Below are 20,888 nucleotides of genomic sequence, written 5' to 3'. Positions count from 1 at the left end.
TTTGGATAATCCTCCTAGGAGACCACCATATAATAGTCTCTAAAAGCTGGGTGATGTCACTAATTTTTGTGTTAAATAGTCGGAACTATGATAATATTTCAAATATAAATTAAAATATATTTTTCCAATGTACTACCGTTCTCCCAATTCCTCCTTCCCTACTCACAATACTCACTATTAGCAGAATGTTACTGGGCAAGTACATGAAGCCTGGGCTTCCAGAGGTGCTCATCTGGGAGCAATGAAGCACAAAAATTCATAGTAGGTACACCAAGGCTTCCAGATTAAGAGTTAGGATAAGCAGCACTGAAACATATGGTTGAAATGTGGCATCCAAGAGGTTGAAGGTGGTGAAGCCTTATAGTTCTGAGCCTGCTGAACTCAAATGTTTTATTTTTTGGAAACAAAGAAGTATAAACAAAGCAAAAGTAAGCAAAATACATCTAAAACCAAATGAACTAGCAGTCAAAATTTTGTTTTATTTTATTTTGGCTAGAAAGATGTTATAGCCAAAAACTGAAATGATACTAAAGGAATCCTCTGTGCTTTTCAATTTGCAAATATATTTCTTCTGAAGAGAGGCCCTGAAGAGTCCATCTTAACTTCTTTTCTGGAAACTTCATTGCCTTAGTTGTTGTATTCTTGAAGAGCCTGGGCCATGAAGAGTTTGCCTAAGTTTTGGGCAGTGAACTCCTTGATGTTCTGGCAGTAAGTGTTAATCTGGCCTGTGCATTTGAAAAAGAGAAAAAGAGAGTCATGATGTTTCACAAATTGTAAAATGACCCAGAATACTAGTCAAACAAGAAAACCAACAAAATAAAGAATCACCAGTATTTTGTTTTGAATCTAGAGTTTATAAGAAGTCAGTCTATGTTTTCCATAAGGGATAAGGAATGTAAGTTCTTTTGAAAATAAGCTATCTTCTACTCTTGACTACGTGGAGAATGAAGAAAAACTACTTATAAAAAGCCCTAAGGACATATTAGTTGTCAATCAAAATGTAATGACTATGCAGATCAGACCAACACTGTACTAAGAAAATATCACTGGCTCACCTTAACAGGTAGAAAGGAGATATAAACAATAAAATCACAGAACTGTAATCCAACCAGACCCACCTGACCCCAATGTGAACAACTATAGTAGTTTTTACTCTGTGCTTTGAGAATTACTAATTATTAGTCATCTGAGCCACACAGAGCAAGAGCAGGAGTCCACTTGAAGAAAGGGCTCCATCATTGCTCTTTTATGTCTTAAAACTAATGATTTAATGATCTAACTAATCAATGTTTCTTGAAGGTGTTAGAACTACAATTCTGTTTGAATTGGACCTTAAGAAAGGAATTATGACTCAGTTCCCAAATGTAATGTATATGTGTACTAGAAAATTCTTAGGAATTTAGATGTTACACACACACACTAAAAATATACCAGTAGAAATAAAAAATTATAGAAGATTAGCTTTTCTTTAAGTAGGAGTTTCATTCTAATAAAACCTCTCATAGACAACCAGCCTTGACTCAAATAGAATTTAACATTTCTACAGAAATAAGATTATGTCCATCTAAAAGTATAAGTGTTATATATTCAAAATCAAGTCCTAGCATAGGACACTGGATCTCTACTGCTTAAAGGTGGTGTAAGTATACACAGAGAAAGTTCATCCAGAATTACATTCGTTTTATTGCCAAAATTTAAACCAAAGTAAGAGAAATATTTTCTTAAATTAATTCAAGTACCCACTGTATAGTACTGGGCTAGAAGAGGAAAAGTAAGGGGCCTGAGCTTTATAAAAATGATCTTTTGCATCATGAGATTGTAAACATTTGTTTCTCGGTTTCCATGAAAGATAACTCAAATAAAACCTTTCAATTTTAGCAAGTTTATAATGCAATTCCAAAAATGCTTAGCTACCCACAGAGTGAAGCACTGAAAGAACCCAAGAAATAACAAAGACTTGAAAATTCTTAAATTTCAGAAATTACAGGTGCTAGATTCAAATTCAGCCTCCAACCAATTAAAATATACTAGCTTTTACGGTATCTTTTTCTGTTTGTAAATTTTATCATTGCCTTCTTCTTCCTAAACAACAGAGAAAACCAGCCAGGTTTTGTACTGGCTAACAATACCTGCAATGAGCAGCGAATCCATCCTGGCAGGGGGCTGCAGTGGTTTGAAGAGTTTGGACAGGTCTTCCTCAGGGAGTGGGGGTTCTCCTCGGCTCTGACGCTGCATGTTCTCCTGCTGGCGACGCTGCTGATACTAAAATTCAAAGGGAAATGATTTGATTATTTTTCTCTGAGGAGAAAGAAAAACCTCCCTTGCTTGTGCAACCAGCAAAACCCCATTGCTCTGAATTCTAATCTCAGTTTTATCAATGGCAACATTTGGTAACTTGCTTCTAAGAAGTTAAATATGGCAACAGTAGAAGAAAATTCCTTTGTTGTAAACTCTAGTGTCACTCTGAGCTCTAAGATTATAACTAATGATTCAGAAAACAAAATTGATTATGTTAAGTAATAGTATTCTTAAAAGACAAAGAAGCTCATGATTAGTGAGTGAGAGAGAGTAATTTTACCTTTTATGAAAATGGAATAGTAAATGATTCACCTTAACTTTAATAACTAACCAATGAACTACCACACTGGGAATTTTCAACTTGATCCCCACTAACCTTAATTACAATATCAATGATGTTATTACTGTTGTTTGCAATTATTACTATTCTTAACAGATCTATGCTTTAGCTAAGGATGGATAATCAGATAATACTTCAAATACTCTCAAAATCTGGATTCAAATATTCTCAAACTCTGATTCTCTGAAGAGAAGGTGGGAAGATACACACACACACACACACATATGTATAAAGGTATAGATCAACTATAAACTTGTAGATCAATTACAGTTAGAGCTAATAGCCATAGATTATTCCAAACTGTTAAGAAAATAAAACACACATATGGCCATAAAATGTCAGGTAATGAGAAACCAAGGTGGGCTAGTAAAAATTTATTCTTGGATTCCTATGAAGACCAGTGGAAATGGTACTTCTTCCTAAAAGAAGCTGAGTAACTTGCTTTGCAAAGATTTCTGTACTCATTATAGGGTATGAGAGTAAAAGTGAGACAAATCTACAAAGGGTATGGATGCTGCTGGTAAGTATGAAGAAATGTCACATGAGAAATTTTAAGACATATTAAATTCTGAAAGGGATCTGTAAGATTGGCTTCCAGAACCAATTGTTTCATAGGTGACAGAGACTCAATTTGATACTCCAAGCAAGTCCTTTACCTATACGAAGAACCAGCAAAAGATTGAAATCAAACTGGGATGGTTTTATTCCCCCCTCAGTTTATTAGAGATCTGTAACCACCACCAGTTTATCAGCAATTTATAACCACCACCATCTTTTCAGTTAAAAAAAAAAAAAACACTATAGATTTATATATGTTACCTCAATTCTAAGTGTGGTAAAAACAAAGTATTTTAAATTTCACTACATAGTATATATGAACTCTGATATTAAATTTAAAAAAATACAATATTCTTAGAATTACTTAGTTGTACTTAGAAATCTATATTTAGGCCGGGCATGGTGGCTCACGCCTGTAATCCTAGCACTCTGGGAGGCCGATGCAGGCAGATTGCCCAAGGTCAGGAGTTCGAAACCAGCCTGAGCAAGAGCGAGACCCCATCTCTATTCTAAATAGAAAGAAATTAATTGGCCAACTAATATATATATAGAAAAAATTAGCCGGGCATGGTGGTACATTCCTGTAGTCCCCAGCTACTCGGGAGGCTGAGGCAGAAGGATCGCTTGAGCCCAGGAGTTTGAGGTTGCTGTGAGCTAGGCTGACGCCACGGCACTCACTCTAGCCTGGGCAACAAAGTGAGACTCTGTCTCAAAAAAAAAAGAAATCTATATTTAAAGTACATTTTAATGAACACAGAGTGTCGTATATGCATGCTACTTTCACAGATAAACATTCTGGAACCAACATTCATTTGATCTATGAATCAAAAGCTGAGGACATTTTAGAACAATATAGTCCAAAACATTTCAGGAACTGTGAAAATCACGTGGTCTTGAAGTAACATGAATAAGAAAAGTGTTAAATGGCCATAGCAGCATATATGTGCATATGAGAATATTCAGGTAACTCTAGGGTTTCTGTCTGTATTATACTATTTACTTCACAGCAGTTGGTCTACTATTTCCTATCAAAATTGCTTGCTCTTAATCACAATTGCTCAATTTTTTAAATGAACTGAAGATTGCTAACTATGCTGCAATGAGCCACTACCAAACCAATTACAGTTAGTAAAGAAATGAGCTGTGACACTCTGGAATCTCTTTGCCTCTGATTTTCTCAATAAATGTATCTCTTATTTGCATAACCTTGGCATTATACTCTGAGCTTAATAAGCCAGGGCTCTCTTTAACACAGATATTTTAAAATACAACATGTAAATAATACATTAGGAAGATACTATATAAAAAAATCTTTTAAAATATGATATAGAGCTACTAGCTAATGGTCAATGCTTTATAATTTACATCATTTTGAAGATAGCTCTTGAAGTATCATACTTAGAAATGAATGTTGAATTTTTCCATAATACCAACCTGATGTTTCTGCTGCTGCTGTTTACTAGTATTCCTCATGTATGTGTTATATTTAACTATATCTTGGCTCATATCATCCACTCTGTCCATCAGCAACTGTAGATTCTTCCCCAAATGATTGCTGAAATGTAAAGTAAATATACAGACATGTCTTACTTGACGTTAGGGTTCTGTCACTGCTCTGAACACTTCTGAGATATGAACTTGATCTGTCTTTTTGCTAAAAGAATGACAGCACAGATATGCATAAAAGCAAGGGTGGAGGAAAGCTTCTGAGTCAGCTTTTATTAAACTTTCCCTATCACACACACAACTATAATCTCAAGGGTATCTGAAACAGCTCAGTTTCTTATTGTGAGAACATAGGTATGTTATGGCAGGAACTGTTAAACATACCTACTGAGACATCTATATTTTTTTTAAATCAAGTTTAACTAAAGTACTTCAGAACCCTCTTCCCTAACAGCTCCCACCTTGACCCCTGCAAATGTGTTCCAGAGCCTTTAAATCAGTAGTCATAGGAAAGAACCATGCAAACAGATTAAGACTTCAGGAACACGATTTCTCTATCTAGGAGGTTCAACAACAGCATTTATTCTGCAAAGCCAAATGAAGAGGTTCCTTTCCTTTAATCTGTTGCACAGTATTTCATACTTCTTCTCTCTCTAGAAATTTCTATTACAGCTCAGTTACTTAAAATCTCTTTATAAAGTGATGCTAATGATTGATACAGTAACCACTGTATTCACTGATTTCTGCCTGCCACTGTCTCCTGCCATGGTAAAGCCTGGACAGCTACTATACATATATATTCTAAAAATAGCTAGCTAACAACTAATAGTACTCATTTATTAATTTCAAATAGATATTTACTAAACTCCTATTATGTGCCAGCCTCAGTATTAGGAAACAGGAAGACAACAGTGAATGAGACATACATGGTCTCTGTCTTCAATGAGCTTATAATTGATTAGGAATGGGAGGAGGGAAGGAAGTGGGAGGAGAAAAGACACTTTAGATAGCATGGTCAGAATATCTCTTTGAGGAGATGACAGGCTGAAAGCAAAAGATTAGGAGTCAGCCATGCAAAAAGTATTCTAGGCAAAAGAAAGTGCAAGTGCTGAAGGCTTGAAATGGGCATGAACTAGGCAGATTTGATAAAAAGAAGAGGCCTGGCATAGCTGGAGCGCAATTATTAGGTTAGGGAGGACAGACAAGTGCCTGTAGAAAGCCCATTAGCACCACACAACTCCCCAACAATGTAGTGTGTGTGATTGAGACTTCTCAACTCCAATATGAATGATGTCCTGAAACTGTGCATGTTTGTGACATGTTTTGACTTAAATTTTAAAATGGTCACTCTGTTGCTATCCAGATAGATTGGAGAGCAGAACCAGGAGATCAGTTAAGAGTCTAACGGTGCTGTGGTGGCAGGGATGTAGAGAAACTAAAACACTCATACAGTGAGGATGGAATGTAAAATGATGGAACTGCTGTGGAAAATAATTTGGTGGCTCCTCATAAAACTAAAGAGAGTTACAATATGACCCAGCAATTACACTCCTATATATACATCTAAGAGAATTGAAAATATATGCTCACACAAAAACTTGTACATGCATGTTAATAGCTACATTATTCATAACACCCAAAAGGTAGAAACCACCCAAATATCCATTAAACAATGAATGGATAAACAAATTGTGGTAAATCCATACAACAGAATATCATTCAGGCATTAAAAAGAATGAAGTACTGACATGCGCTACATCATGGATGAACCTGGAAAACATTATACAAAGAAGAAAACATTAAATAAAGAAGCCAGACACAAAAGGGTACTTATTGTAGGATCCCACTTTATGAAATATCCAGAACAGGCAAATCCATAGAGACAGAAAGTAACTAGTGGTTGCCAAGGGATGGGGTATCAGGGAATGACTGTTTAATAGGGTTTTCTGTCTGCAGTGATGATAACGTTCTAGAATTCATAATGATTGTACAATATTGTGAATACACTAAAAATTACTGAATTGTACACTTTAAAATTGTTAACATGGTCGATTTTTATCTCTATTTTAAAAACTGCACCCTTCCTTCAAGAATCTATTGTGATATTCCAGGGAGAAACAGTGGTGGCTTGAACTCGGACGGTGGCACTAAGTATGGAGAAAAGTGAGCATAGCTGAGAGCTCTTCTGGTGCAGATCTGGCAATCTTTATTTAATATGGGGTAAGAGAGAGGAGGAATCAAGTGTGACTCTCAGTTTTCTGGTGTGAGCAGCCAAGTGGATGGTTACTAGATCTACAGAGAAGGGATAGACTAAGAAAGAAACAGGTTGGGAATATTGGGAATAAATGAAAATAAATCCAATTAAAATATAGATTCCATCTGCAACCTGAAGAAAATTAGAAAGTTTTGGCTCTCGCTCAAATAATAGAACATAGGACAGGCATGTGTGTGTGCACGTGGTGAATACATTTATCTTTTAATCTCAGTCTGGTATTACCTAGACAACCTTGGCCAAGGAACTTGGCCTAATGATTTCACTTGTCCAAGAATCAAGTGCTTCTTTCATATTAAATTTTATTTCATATTTATCTTATTCCACTGTAATTTTTCACTCATTTTGAAATTTAAAACAGCTTCTCTTCTCTGGAAACCAGATAAGCATTTGCTTCTGTTTTCTTCTAATTTCTTAACGGTTTGATTTTAATTCACTCAGACTTAAGTGTTTGAACATATGGTGCAAGATGAAGAATTAAAATGATTTTTTTCCAGTAGCTAATCAAATGTCCAGACCCGTTGATTAGGTAGTCACACTGATTTCCAAATAACCTCAGGAATAAAGTTTAATAATACTGTACCTCACATTCATTCTTTTGACACATATAACTGGGTACATACTTTGCCAATCACCGTTTTAGATAATAAGGATTAAGCTATATAAGATATTCTTGTACTCAACACATTCTAGTGAGAAGAGAGGAATGCAAACAAATACAATGTAGTGGTGGTAAATGCTATAACAGACATACAACAGAAGCATACAGGATAGTTTAGTAGAATCAGGTGAAACTTCCCCAGACTATAGGATGAATGAATTTTCAGTTTTTGAGGAGGAGTTGGAGGTAGCCAAACAAGGGAGGTAGAAAGGGATACTGCAGATACTGGGCAGCATGTTCAGAGAACTTCACTTGAAAAGTATGATATACTTAAAGAACTGAAAATAATTCAGTATGCCAGGAGTACAGAAGAAGGGCAAGACTGAGAAAAAGAGCTATATGACACTGAAGAGGCATGCAACAGTCATTGCAAAAAGATACTTGGAAACTCGGACTATACGTTTTAATTCTATTCTATGGACATTGGGAACCAGCCAAAGATTTTAAGCAAAGCAGTCATATTAGCATCCAATTTGCATTCAGCAAGATCACTACAGTTTTGAAAAAGGAAAAGGTTAAAAGCAAGAAGTTAGGAAATTGTGAAAATAATCAAGAAGAGAAATACGAGGCCCTAGCCTAAGGAAGTAAAAGACGTAAGACAAAATGACCCCAGGAATATACGTGGAAAAGACAGTAAGTGACTAACGCTGATGTTTAGAGATGAACAAAAGGGGGCTCACTGTGGAGAATGAGAAGTAATTCAGAAGAGCCATAGTTTTACAAACACCAAAGAAAGGAAAAATTTCAGAAAGAAGGGGTTATCCACCGTATTAAATGCTGAAAAATCTATAACATCTAGTAATATAGTGACAAAGAATTCTTGTGACTTTGCTGAGAGGTTGAACATACAATGGATGGAACACTGCAAAGTGTTGAGGATAAGTGGGAAATGAGGAAACATAGATAGTGACATGTAGAAAATTCTATCAAGAAGTTTGACTACGAAACAAAAAATGCAGCAGAAGCTGAAAAGAGGAATAATGATGGCATGAGGTCAAAAGGTATTCTTTCTGTAAGTTTATTTCTTTTTAATATAGGGGGACTTAAACAGTGTAAACGTCCTTATTTTTAGGAGATACCTACTGAAGTATTTAGTGGTTAAAAGTCCTGCCAATAATTCACTTTCAAATGGTTCAGGGGGAAAGTATGTGCCTATATACATAAATAGAAAGATATACAATTGGTGAATCTGGGTAAAAGGTTTATAGGTGTGTGTTTGTTGCATTTTTCTTTTAATTTGTCTGAAGAGTTGAGCATTTAAATTTTATTTAATGGGAAAAACAAGTCTATAAAGATAACAAAAAATAACTAGTAGTATAGAGAGGAACTGAAAATCCCTGAGGAAGGAGGGAAATAATTAACTTAGGTCTGGAGAAGGCAAGAGGACAGGTGGGGATTGACATCAGATCATTTTCACTACTGAATGAATTGAGGCCCAAAGACTATATTAAGTATAAGAAATATCATTAAGTACATGGTTAGTTGTTAAGTCATGTATGTCAGTAAGTGCAAAAGGAAATCAGAGAAAGAGAGATCACCACCAATCCTGTGACTGGGAGGTTACCAGGAGACCAGTGACACTGGAAAAAACAAAGGAGAGGTACTGCCATATGCAGAGAAAAGCCTAGTATTTGGACCCAGACCTTAAATCTTGGAGGCTGACAACAATAATTTTACCAATAAGAAAAGTACTACTAAAATAGACCCTCTTCCTTCTCTACCCCAAAAGGTCTTTAATATAAAGTACTAATATTATGTGCTGCAAATATATATAATTATAGTGAAAGAACACTGCCACAAGCATAAATACATGGGTCAAGGATTTCATAATATTTCTATTATGATAATGCTCTTTAGAAACCTAACCAATCAGAAAAACTCAAAAATCTGTTGCTGTACAGGCCTGAAAGGCACCAGGAATTAACAATACCAAAATATTTCATAAATAACATTCACAGAAAATCAGATCCATTATCAAGAGCAACTTTGTGGGGGTCTTTTCAGTACAAGTTCAACTAGAATACTGAAACATGGACTTACTATTAGAAGTTTCAATACTACAGCCTTTCTTTTATTGCCAAGGAAACAAAGAACTTAAAACAGATAACTTAAACACATGTGAACCAAGACATAGAGTGTTAAGTCTGCTCTGGCTACATATCAGTTTATGCTTATTATCCATAATGTATGATGCCCACTCTTAGTTTACTTTTTAAAAAGAAGAAATAAAAACAGAATTGTTTTTCGTGTGTAAAAGCTGAAGGCTTATATAATAGATTTTTAAAAATTATTAAAGGCTTTTATGGAATAACCATAACTAGAATTTCCATCTAATAAAATTAAAAATTAGAATTTTTTAACACAAGGGAATACAGTATATTTTATTCAGAGTATAGAGTATATTTATAAAGTAAATTAAAGAACTGGTACCCACATATAGATTGTAAAAGAGAATACAATGCAAAATGTTTAAGGAGCTGTGTAAGAAATGATTTCTGATGAGGTTTCTTACCAAAACGTTTATGGCAACTGATCTGAATGCCATCATCACACAAGTGACATTAGAAATTAAAAACTGAATGTACAAAAGGTATACTTCAGTGTCTCAAAATAGTAATATTAGCAATTTGGTTCAATGTAATAGTCCAACCTTGAGGCACTGCTTCAAGGTTGCTTCCTTTTTTTCCTACCAACAGAAGCACCAATTTACCCTGTAAATAATTTCACATGGAAAGCAAAGGCCTCTCTTCCTCTTTCACATAAAAATAAAAATACAGAAGATAAAAACTATAATAAAACGTTTGTCTAGCTCTTAGTTGCTACAGTAAATTGGGAACATTTTCTCAGCCATTATATAATAAATGCTGCTTGGACAAACAGACATTATAGACCAGCTCATTGGTAATGTGAAAGCACCATAATGGCTATATTTGTTTTGTGTGCTCAATAAAGGAAGCCTGGGAAAGGGGGAAGACATAAATTATATAAGCAAAAGCTTTCATGTAGTAAATTTAAAATAATTACATAACTATATACTTAATACATCAACTTGTAACCCTGCATGCTGAAAGAGGTTCTTAGCGCAATGCTTTAAATACAGGTGCGCTGAGAGTGTTTGTAAAAGCAATAAAGAAAAATATGGCCTTCTAAAATAGACAAATTAAAAGACTTTTATGAATATATGTTTGCAGTCAAATAGTACACTTTTGGTGCCAAATTAGCCTTGCAACCTGGCTGTGTCACTTAGCACTCCATTTACATTCAGTTTCCATTTCCCAGCCTGTGAAGACTTTCTAGTGGTCTTTGTGATGGACTAATACAAAGGAAGGTGGCACACTCCTACCCATGCCAGAGCACGAAGAAGAACATCAGGGTCTCTGGTCTTTCTAGGTTCATCTCATCTCACTTGGCTTATGTTGAGGAGTACAAATTCTATATCTTCTTTTTTATAAGCTTTTATATAGGATAACTAGAAATCTGGTAAATAATTGAGCTTCTGCTCCAAACTGGATGCTTAAGAAAACACACCTTATTTCTTTCAGCCAATAAACATGTATTGATTGACTACCTACACTGTCCATTTAATTTCATTCTACAAGTCTGCTACTAGCCTCCTGCCCTCCTGTCACCCTTCACACAAAATCACTAACATAAAGCTTAAAGGGCATAGAGGAGCATATATATACATGACTCTGTTCACATTTCTATTAAGAGTAATCAATACGGGCAAAATAACATTTATTTCATAAAGTAAGCAATCTGGTTTAGAATACTTCAGTCAGTATTTTACAGTACCAATATAATACACATTATCTTAGCAACTTGATAGCTAATGCAGTCACCTCTAGGAAATTCCTGCCACCAATTGTCTAAGATAGCAAAAGCCAGTGTCAGGTTTAGAAAATGCCAGTTTTAGTTAAAAACTCAAACAACTAGAGTTTACTACTGACAGAGCCTGCATCTGAACAAAGGCAAGTGTAACTAGTTTTTTTTAAAAAAAAGTAGTATTTCTGTTCTCCTGAGCATTATTAAATATCCAGACATAATACCATAAGCCTCTCAGGATAGTGTACAAGAAATAAAACTGAGCCAAATAAAAAAGTCCTCCCCCATGGGCATTTACATATCAAAGCACAAATGATAAAGCAAAGAAGGCTACAGAGGGTTCTTCTAATAGGAGCAATTAGTATTCAAAAAATGCTTTGTTTTACTTTATCAATTTGGCATTTTTTTCTAGGGATTTTGGGGGGGGGGGCAAATACTACAGGTTACATACATCTTAGCAACCTCAAAATGCCCTTAAGCAATTTTCTTGTTTCACAGGTAAAGTGTATGGGGGAAAAATCTTTTGCAGAAAGTTATACTAAAGGGACTTTTCATTAAGCAGGGCCACTTACCTGCTAGCAAGACTGAGCAATTCATGTTTATCTGCCACAGCTGACTTCTTTTCAAGTTCCCACATTAGGACGTTGATCAGATGTGAATTTTTAATTACAATCGGCACTTCTTCAAACATGTGCTCAAAGGTGATATTTGCTTTTTTCAATCTGTGATGCATGTTAAAAATACTTTAGTCTGATGGTCCGAAGTAAGTGTTAAATTGACTATTTCATACATTTTGCCTAATTATAGGCCCTCTCCAGGATCTTTGTTTCATTAGCACTCTTAAAAGGGGGAGAGAGAAACTAGAGTTTTACAAAGTCAAGCATAAGTCAAGTGCTTTGAGTAACTCTGAAAATGATCTGAATTTGAGCTAAAGCCCAGAAAATAAGATTCTTGGCAAGAGAAGCTATACATTCTTTGTAATCGGGTATCTTTTAAATTTCATTGATAGTAAAATATAAATGTCACAATAAGTTATGCTATACAACCCATATCTAAAACTTAATTTAAAATAGCTAGAAAATAGAAATACTGTATTTCTTGGAAAGTTCATTTTAAAAGCCTACTGAACTAAAGAGATCAACAAGTAGTAGAACACTAGACTCCATATAATAGTTCAGAACATAGCAAGGACACAGCTTCTCATAGTTTCTATGCACCTTGAGTTTTTAGGAGTCATTTGGAAAAATTCAGATGAACTGTCCTACATGGAGTCAAAGCCACTAACTTTGATTTAATAAGAAATAAAAATCTGTAGTTAACAGAAGAATTCTAAATATTTAAAATTTTTTTAAAATTTAAATATTCCAATACCATTAAATAGGATCCCAAAACAGCTCTATCAGTTAATCTCTGTATACCTGTCATCTATAAAATATCCAGTATGCCACATTTTTTGAATCCTTAAAATGTTCATATCTCTCCCACTCCCACCCCTAAGAACAGGGGCTCAGAAAATAAAATATACAGCCAGCCTGACAATCTAACAGCCACTGAACACTCTTTCCATCTCCTTTTATGCAATCATTTATTTCTTCAAATCTGATTGCTAATTCCCACTGTAACTGAATTCACCCTGGGTAAGAACAACAGAAGAGACATTCCCTAAAGAATAATTTAAACATGGAAAGGAAGAAAGTAAGTGGCACTCGGCATGCATAAAACTTCTAGTTGCAAAAAAACTAGTCAACATGGCGAAAGCATTACCACACCACACTGAGTTTTCAATAAATGTGGCAAACAAAAATCTTAAAACAAAAATACCCAACCCTTTACCACATGCCTCATAGGCCTTCAAACACTTACGCTTCAGGGGAAAAATCCTTCTCTTTACAAACTTCCATCAGTTTAGGAGTCAGTCTGTATGCCTTTAGTGAGAGAGACCCTTGGGCAGTTTTTATGGGATCTCAAATAAGGAAAAGAGAAAGAAATTACTAAGAATACTGTCACTACCAGTGCTCAAATGACATTAGTTCTAAGCACATTCTGTTACATATCACACAATCTTTGCAAAATAAAGATCAAAATAAATAACCAGAACGTGAAGCAGATTCAAACCATTACAGCAAACAGGAAGCAAAAACAGGAATCTCACTATCCTACTTATAATAGGTAGAATAACTTCCTCCCTAAAAATAAACAAAATTAAGATATATTCAAATCCATTCCTTAGCAAGAACTAGTAAACTTGCTGAAAATTAAATATATCATATGTTCTATACATCTTGTATAATTAGGAGGAAAATACTGATGAATAGTAAACATGAAAATTCACTGCATATATTTGTATAATTCTTCAGTCAACTAACTTAAAATGAATAGTCCTGCAAACAAAATTTATCCATCCCAATAATCACTGTTCACATTTCCTAGTTAATATAGATTCCAAAAACAAAACCACTAAAGTCAAAGTGCTATCACAAAAGTGTCTTTTTAGTTTTAGAGAACCTAATTTTGTCAAAACTAACTGCTTAAACGCTCCATGAGTAAGGGAGCTTAGCACTTGCAGCATGATAACGGCTCGGGCATGCCAATATTCGCCTAAAACCTGTGTTAACATTCATGTTGTCTGAAACTTAACACAGTGAAACTTTTAGCAATAGGTGATAAAATGAAAACCAAAATAGATTGAAACAAGTGGAAAATTCATCAAGGTCTGATGATGCAATGTTTCCAGCCAATATAAGTACACTTTAACAACTTGTTCTTTACTGTAATCCAATTGTTAACATACTGAAACAATTTTGGGGCAGCTCATAAGATTGATCGTATTCATTAGTATTTTTTCTGACAGATACTCAGGACGTTACATTTACTTCTCAGCTGGAAACTATATGCAAGTCTGCCAGATATGGCAAACTGTGAGTGTTTGGGGAGGGGGAAGGCTATAAAGCTGTTAAATTGCCTACAGTTCTGATACAGCACAGAACATCTGGTCTGGAGAGCTTGAGGAAACACCATTAAATAGGCCGAAAAGAAAAAAATCTTTGTGCTAAGAAACAGTCCAGGTTTTGTACGCTGCTGTCAGAGGCATAAAAAAAACTTGGCACACTGTATTATGATTGGTCAGTCACGTACAGAGCCAGACACTCTAGCAATCGGGGTTTGTTAGACATCTGGTCTAGTTCCACCAGCCCCTTCAACGAGGGAGGGGAGATGGAGGAATAAAAATGAAGCAGCTACTCCAGCATTCCAAAATGTACACATCAGGGCTCTGATAGCAAGAAAAATAAACAGAAAGAAGGAAACCCTGTCTAGACTTAGCTGCTGCTAAGGCTACTACAGAAACAGGGTTGGTATTTACTTGAGAAGGCCTGCCAGGCTGCTCTTAGGAGGCAAAAAAAAAAAAAAAAAAAAAAGAATGCAAAAATAGTAGTAACAATATTAAGAGAAGAAAAGAATAATAAAGGAACCTCCTACTAACCATAAATGAGAACGACAGACTCTTCAATGGCATGTTGGTAACTGAACTGAGAATCCAGGAGCGCCCGGGTGACGAATGAGCCATAGTATGTGGACTGGTACCAGCCCACGTGAAGATGATCGATGTTTACATGGCGAAGGCTCCGCATCATTTCCATTTGATATTGGACTAGGTGATAGGCAGAAGGGGAACAAAAGAAAAAACTACTGAATGATGGTACCAACATTAAAAACAAGTCTTTTTGGAAACCAATTTTTACATAACTAGTAGCTGTAAGGAACAGGTTTCTGGATTTAAAAATCCATTTAGTTCACATATAAAGAAAACAAAATTAAGCTTCCAAATCATGTGGGCATTCCTTTTTTCCTTACAGAAAAAACATTTAATAGAAAATGTATTAAAACACATAATATTAATGCCTTATTCTAAGCAAGAAATTATTAAATGTAATTTCCACTCTTTTTTAAAATAGTAAATGTTTAAGGAAAAATTTTATAATTACGAAACTGGTTGGTTGTAAGTCGTTTCATTTGTTATCAATCTCTTCTTCAACACAGTTTTTAGAACTGAGAAGTTAAAACTATCAAGAAAAATAAAGGGTAACAATTAACTACATTATTTATATATGAACAGGATACAGGCTGTAGCTGATTTAAAATAGAAGAATTCATTTTTGCCTTCATTTGGTGCCCCCTGCTGCATATGCTAAATTTGAAAAAGAATTCTTTTTTCTTGTCTGTGTGTTCCTTAGTGTTAAGTAATAGACACTATTTTTTCATTAGAATAGTGCTATATTTTAATCATCATGTATGGAATGAAAAGGTTTAATGACTTTTACTTTTGTCAAATTAATGACTATAATATGTATTAAGTTAAAGCAGCATTAGAAAAATTAGGTGCAAACTGACAATATATAAATGGCATTTTAAAAAGTGACATAGCCCAATGTATAGCAAATACAGGAGAAAACTATAATCAACATAATATCCAAGCTATTTCTATCATAATAAATGCATGACTATGTTAAGTATACATAGTTGCTTAACGCGGAACCTAACCATTTCATTTTCAAAACTCAAACAAAGTTTTATGTGTATCATTCTTTTGGTTACAGCGCTGTGGTTTTATGAAGCAAACACGACTCAGGATCACAAGTATATAAAACTGCCTCAGATGGGCACAGTCTTATTTTTCAACACTTGTTACTAGGCAAAGACAATATAAACCTGCTTTTTCCAAGGAAGGTTATATTTCTCATGCTAAAAGCTGACAGCCAAAACTGATCAACTACTAATTATGTGTTTTCTGAGGCTTTCTTTAGCTATGTAGAAAAGCTGAAGAACCCCAACGTTCCCTTACAACTATCTGAAAGGGTGATAGTAATATACCAGATAATTTTTTATAAACCAAAGCAGTTTCTGTAGATTTATGAATAAAATGTGAAAACAAAGCCATATGTTATATTCTAAACCATTAAAAATACCTTTGAAACCTATTTTATATACAATGATAGCCTAAAGAAGCAGTATAAAATTAATGATAATCTTATGTCAATTATCTTTTATCTTAATATTTTATCTCTCTTGCATATAAGAGAACCTCACCTCACTCAGCTAGTTTAATAAAGTCATATCAACCACATAAACTTGGGAGTAGGACAGAATCATTGCTACAATCTCTGCCTTAAAATTCCATAATTCTTTTAAATCAAAGTAAAATCACTGGTTTGGCTAATAGATTTTAATCAAATTTAATTTACAAAAAGTCCCAATATCATAACCAAAACAGGAGCCACACTAAATTTGGTATTTATTTTAAAAGGAAAGGGAAGAGGAGATGTGAAGCAATTACCAAGCAACCAATAGTATAAACAAGATTTTACAGAACTATTTTTTTAAAAATCAGTACTTACAAAACATGTTAGTGTACAATTTAGCAGAATTATAAGCAGAGGTTAGATTCTACCAACTTGCAGCAGTAGAAAAGAAGATTTGGAATCTAGAGATATGGGTTCTCATGCCAGCTCTAATATTTCCCCTGTGCAGATCTTGCTGTCCAGCTAATGATCCTTCTCTGATGTTTAATTTTCCCATCTCCAAAGAAATCTGAGAACTCAATCCCAGTCGAAATGCTATGACTCCACATTGTTCGTTAGATATACTAACCATAAATGATTTTTCTATTAGCTAAAGAAGGGCCTCTAGCATGTATTATGATTTAAAGTAAAAATACACTTCTCTGAAAAACATTGTCATCTTGCTAAGTCTCCCCTCAAATAGCCTGAATACAATAGATTTTATAATAGCATTTTCAGGATACATAAAGTAAAAAAGTCCAAGATGTGTAGCAAACCTCCATATTCCTTCTTTACACAGTCTTGCCTACTTTGCAGCCCCTCCAATAAGGGTAAGAATGAAAATGAAGTATTTCTCTAAACTAGAGAAGAGAATCAAGGTTGAAGTCTACAGCATGTGGAGACACCTACTGCTCCAATATATGTATTTCTGGAGACTGAAAACTAGGGAGATCAGCTTCTGCGTTAGTGGGAAGAACAAGGGTAACGTTTCCATTTCCCTTTTCTATAGCTTAAAAAATGACATAACAGATTTCACAAGGTTTCAGATAAAATTGTTTATGAGTCATGAAAGTTTTCATATCACCTGAATATCTTAGATAAATATAAACATTAAAGGGCTAAGAGCAATGGTGGGTCAATTAATAAACTCATTTTTTAAAATACACAATGCACTGGAATTTCACTTATATAACAAAGTATGTGCTGGGTCTAATCTATGCAAAAGTTTCAGGACACCGTCTGTCTTGGTTTGAACTTACCACTCCAATTTTAAAAATTAAAAAATAAACACAGTATTTTTTTTAAAAGGTGCTGTCTCGGAGGCGTCACAGAGAAAAAGAAAGGATCTAAAAGGACTTGTGAAGCTCTAATAAATGTACTGTTTTAAAGAGGTCACTTTGATTTAATAAAATAAAAAAGGTGATTTTTCTATTATATACAAGCCAAGGAATAAAAAACACAACTCACAGCCACATGAATTGCTTTATCTCTGCAGATGTTTAGAATCTGTGTCCTCATTCTAATGTTGACACAGGCATGTGATCCTCATCTCCCTACACTCACACGATTTTTCCTCATCCTCCCAATCCAAATTTTCAAAAAGTACAAAACCAGCCCTTGCAAAAACTTCCTGGTAAACCTAAGTAGGAATAAGAAATGAACAACAGACTGTTCCACTAAACTGTCTCAAAACCATGTTCCTGGCAGTCACCATCAATCAACTGAGCTGAGCTGCCACATTAGCTAACACCTATTTACCCCTCTGGCCTAAGGTAGAGACAAAGGGAAAATCGTGAAATGATGACATAGTAGTAAGTTTACACCAGGAATAAGAAATGTTCATTGCAGATTCTAATCTCCCAGGTGGATGTCCTTCATTTTGTGGCTATGCTAGTCTCCCTAAGCAGTTGTACTGGGGGTGATCAGGTCAGGCGAGCACAAGAGGCCCAATTTAGCTCAAGGCTTATTAGGTAAATGAAGGAGAAGAGGGAACTCATGAAATCTGGGAGTAGCCCATGATGATGCTGCCGTGTAATAGCCCAACAAGCTCTGGCGAATTTAGGTAGTGCTGCTTGCTTCCTCAATACAGCTTGTCTCACTTTTCTGGTTGGAGTTTTAAAAGGAGGGTATAAAAGATAGAGAAAAGGTTCACTGTATCTAGGGAATGGCTCACACCTCAGACAGAGAAACAGAGTCAGAAAAACAAAGGAAAAAGGACAAGGGAAAGAAAAAAGGAGGGCATGGTGGCTCATGTGTATAATCCTAGCACTCTGGGAGGCCAAGTGGGAGGATCGCTTGAGGTCAGGAGTTTGAGACCAGACGGAGCAAGAGTGAGACCCAATCTCTACTAAAAATAGAAAAATTAGCTGGGTGTAGTGGTGTATGCCCACAGTCCCAGCTACTCAGGAAACTGAGGCAGGAGGATTGCTTGAGCCCAGGAGTCTGAGATTGCTATGAGATAGGCTGACGCCACAGCACTCCAGCCAGGGTGACAGACAGAGACTATCTCAGGAAAAAAATAAAGAAAAAGAAAAAAGGAGGCTCCTTGACATAAAGTACTCTAACTGCCTACTGCTGAATTAATGCAGACTAATAGAGAAACAAGCACTCATTGGCAACTTTGCAGAGTTGGTCCAAGGGTTAGACATGCGTCCATTAAAATTCTCATATTTAACAGAAGCCAATGCAGCAATTTCAACCAATAACATTCACTTTTGAGTTAAAGGCTAAATATTCCTGGGGAATTTCCCAAAGTTGAATGGCTAAAGGAAAATCCTCTTGAAGAGGAAACTATTTTAAAATTTATGATGGCATAATACTCAACAGAAGAGTTTAGAATTGTGTAATGAGAAGTTTAGGAAAGAATCTTTTAAGCATTTTTAGTTCAAAAAGCAAACACTCTACTCGCTGAGGAAAAGCAGTACACAACAAATGAATTTCATAGGCAAATTGGTAGCTACTATGAAGCTGACTCAAGTTACTAATACAAAAAGCTGCACTTAGATGCAGTTGAGGTGGTGCCACCAAATTTGGAAGGATTATAAAAATGAACTAGTTTTATAAATCTCTTCAACTTCTACAATTATCTTAATTTGTTAAGCCTCTGCCAAGCAAAGGAAAGCCTGCTTTACCGACTTAAGCCTTCGAAGTTCGGAACCAGTATATTCACATTCACTTTTTCCAGATATCCTTTATGCAAAACAGTCTGTTCTAAAGTGCCTAAAGCTAAAACTGTCTTAACTGAGGCAAACCGCCCAATAACTATTTCTTTCAAAAATCAATCACATTTGTTGGGCTTTCTCTTGTTTCATCTTCAAATATGAAAATATTGAAAATTATATGTTGTTTTACATTTAAATACTATATCTGGTGTTACACTGCCAAACAAGAGTATGAGATTCAAGTACTCCTGAAGATCCCTGGGAATCTGGAGTAGAGCTTTTCAGTTCAATAGAATAATTAATCAACTTTCTTTTCACCTTCAATTTTTCATCCTCACTTTTAAAATCATCTTTATTATTATTTTAAATGAGCCCTCATGAAATACAATTTCTGACTGAAAAACAAGAATACAGAATTGCCACAGTTAGGTCAGGATGAGCTCAAAGTAGGACATTAAAGCTGAGGCATACTCAAAATCGAAAACTCGAGATCCTTCTGGCAGATTAAGAAAAAGTACTTTACAGATGTGTTATTAGGAAACTCTGAATGGGCAAAGTAATCTAAACTTAAGGTCTAATTTTAATGATTTGCTATTTTGTCATATAAACCCAAATAATTTCATTATAATTATTTTAATTATAATGAAATTATTTTTGAAATAAACAGATATAGCTTGGAGGAAAAGAGTAGAGTTAGGCACAAGGAAAGAAACTAGCACTTAGTGAGCACTTATTATGTCAGACTTCCTGCTAAGTGGTCTATATATGTTATCTAACTTCATTCCTCACAATAACTCTAATGAGCTAATCATGATTATTGAAATCCTTTTACAAAAGCTGTTTACCACATCTTCAACTTCAGTTTGAGTTGGGACCATCAGACTCCAAAGCCAAGGTAACCACCCACTTAGAGAACTTCACTGCTTCTTACTGGTGAAGTTTAGAGTAAATTATTTCTGAATCAATGAAGCACTGCACACAGATACAACAGAAGTATACAACAAATTTCTAGGTTTTCAGAAACCACAGCTTGTGTATGTTTGATCACTAAATTAACCAATAATTTAGCACTATCAGTAAGCTTATAAGTAATAAAACTACCATCAAACATTTTTAAATGCGAAAGTTGATACTTATCATAAATATGTAATCAAACTCCTAAAACATCGTATTCCATGTTACTATTTGAGATTTGTGCCAAGACTACTCTGTAACTAAATACTGGCTTAGATCAAAGATGACCTGCACAAATTCATCAAGTAAGGGAACA

General features: G+C 35.0%; 1 protein-coding gene across 1 annotated transcript in view; it reads right to left on the bottom strand.

Annotated features, from left to right (window-relative positions):
- Window positions 1-459: 459 nt before the first annotated feature.
- EIF3H (eukaryotic translation initiation factor 3 subunit H) overlaps window positions 460-20,888 on the bottom strand; it is a 104,539-nt gene continuing 84,110 nt past the window's right edge. The window contains exons 3-8 of the mRNA XM_012751133.3: window positions 14,882-15,049; window positions 13,264-13,363; window positions 11,973-12,122; window positions 4,631-4,751; window positions 2,130-2,262; window positions 460-725 (exon numbers count right to left, since the gene is read on the bottom strand). Coding sequence (XP_012606587.1) covers window positions 628-725; window positions 2,130-2,262; window positions 4,631-4,751; window positions 11,973-12,122; window positions 13,264-13,363; window positions 14,882-15,049 — 770 coding nt within the window. The 3' untranslated portion in view covers window positions 460-627. The remainder of the gene's footprint in view (window positions 726-2,129; window positions 2,263-4,630; window positions 4,752-11,972; window positions 12,123-13,263; window positions 13,364-14,881; window positions 15,050-20,888) is intronic.

Source organism: Microcebus murinus, chromosome 7 (genome assembly GCF_040939455.1).
Source record: "Microcebus murinus isolate Inina chromosome 7, M.murinus_Inina_mat1.0, whole genome shotgun sequence".
Lineage (NCBI taxonomy): Eukaryota > Metazoa > Chordata > Mammalia > Primates > Cheirogaleidae > Microcebus > Microcebus murinus.
Note: the sequence above shows the minus strand (reverse complement) of the source record. Positions and strands in the feature narration are given on the sequence as shown.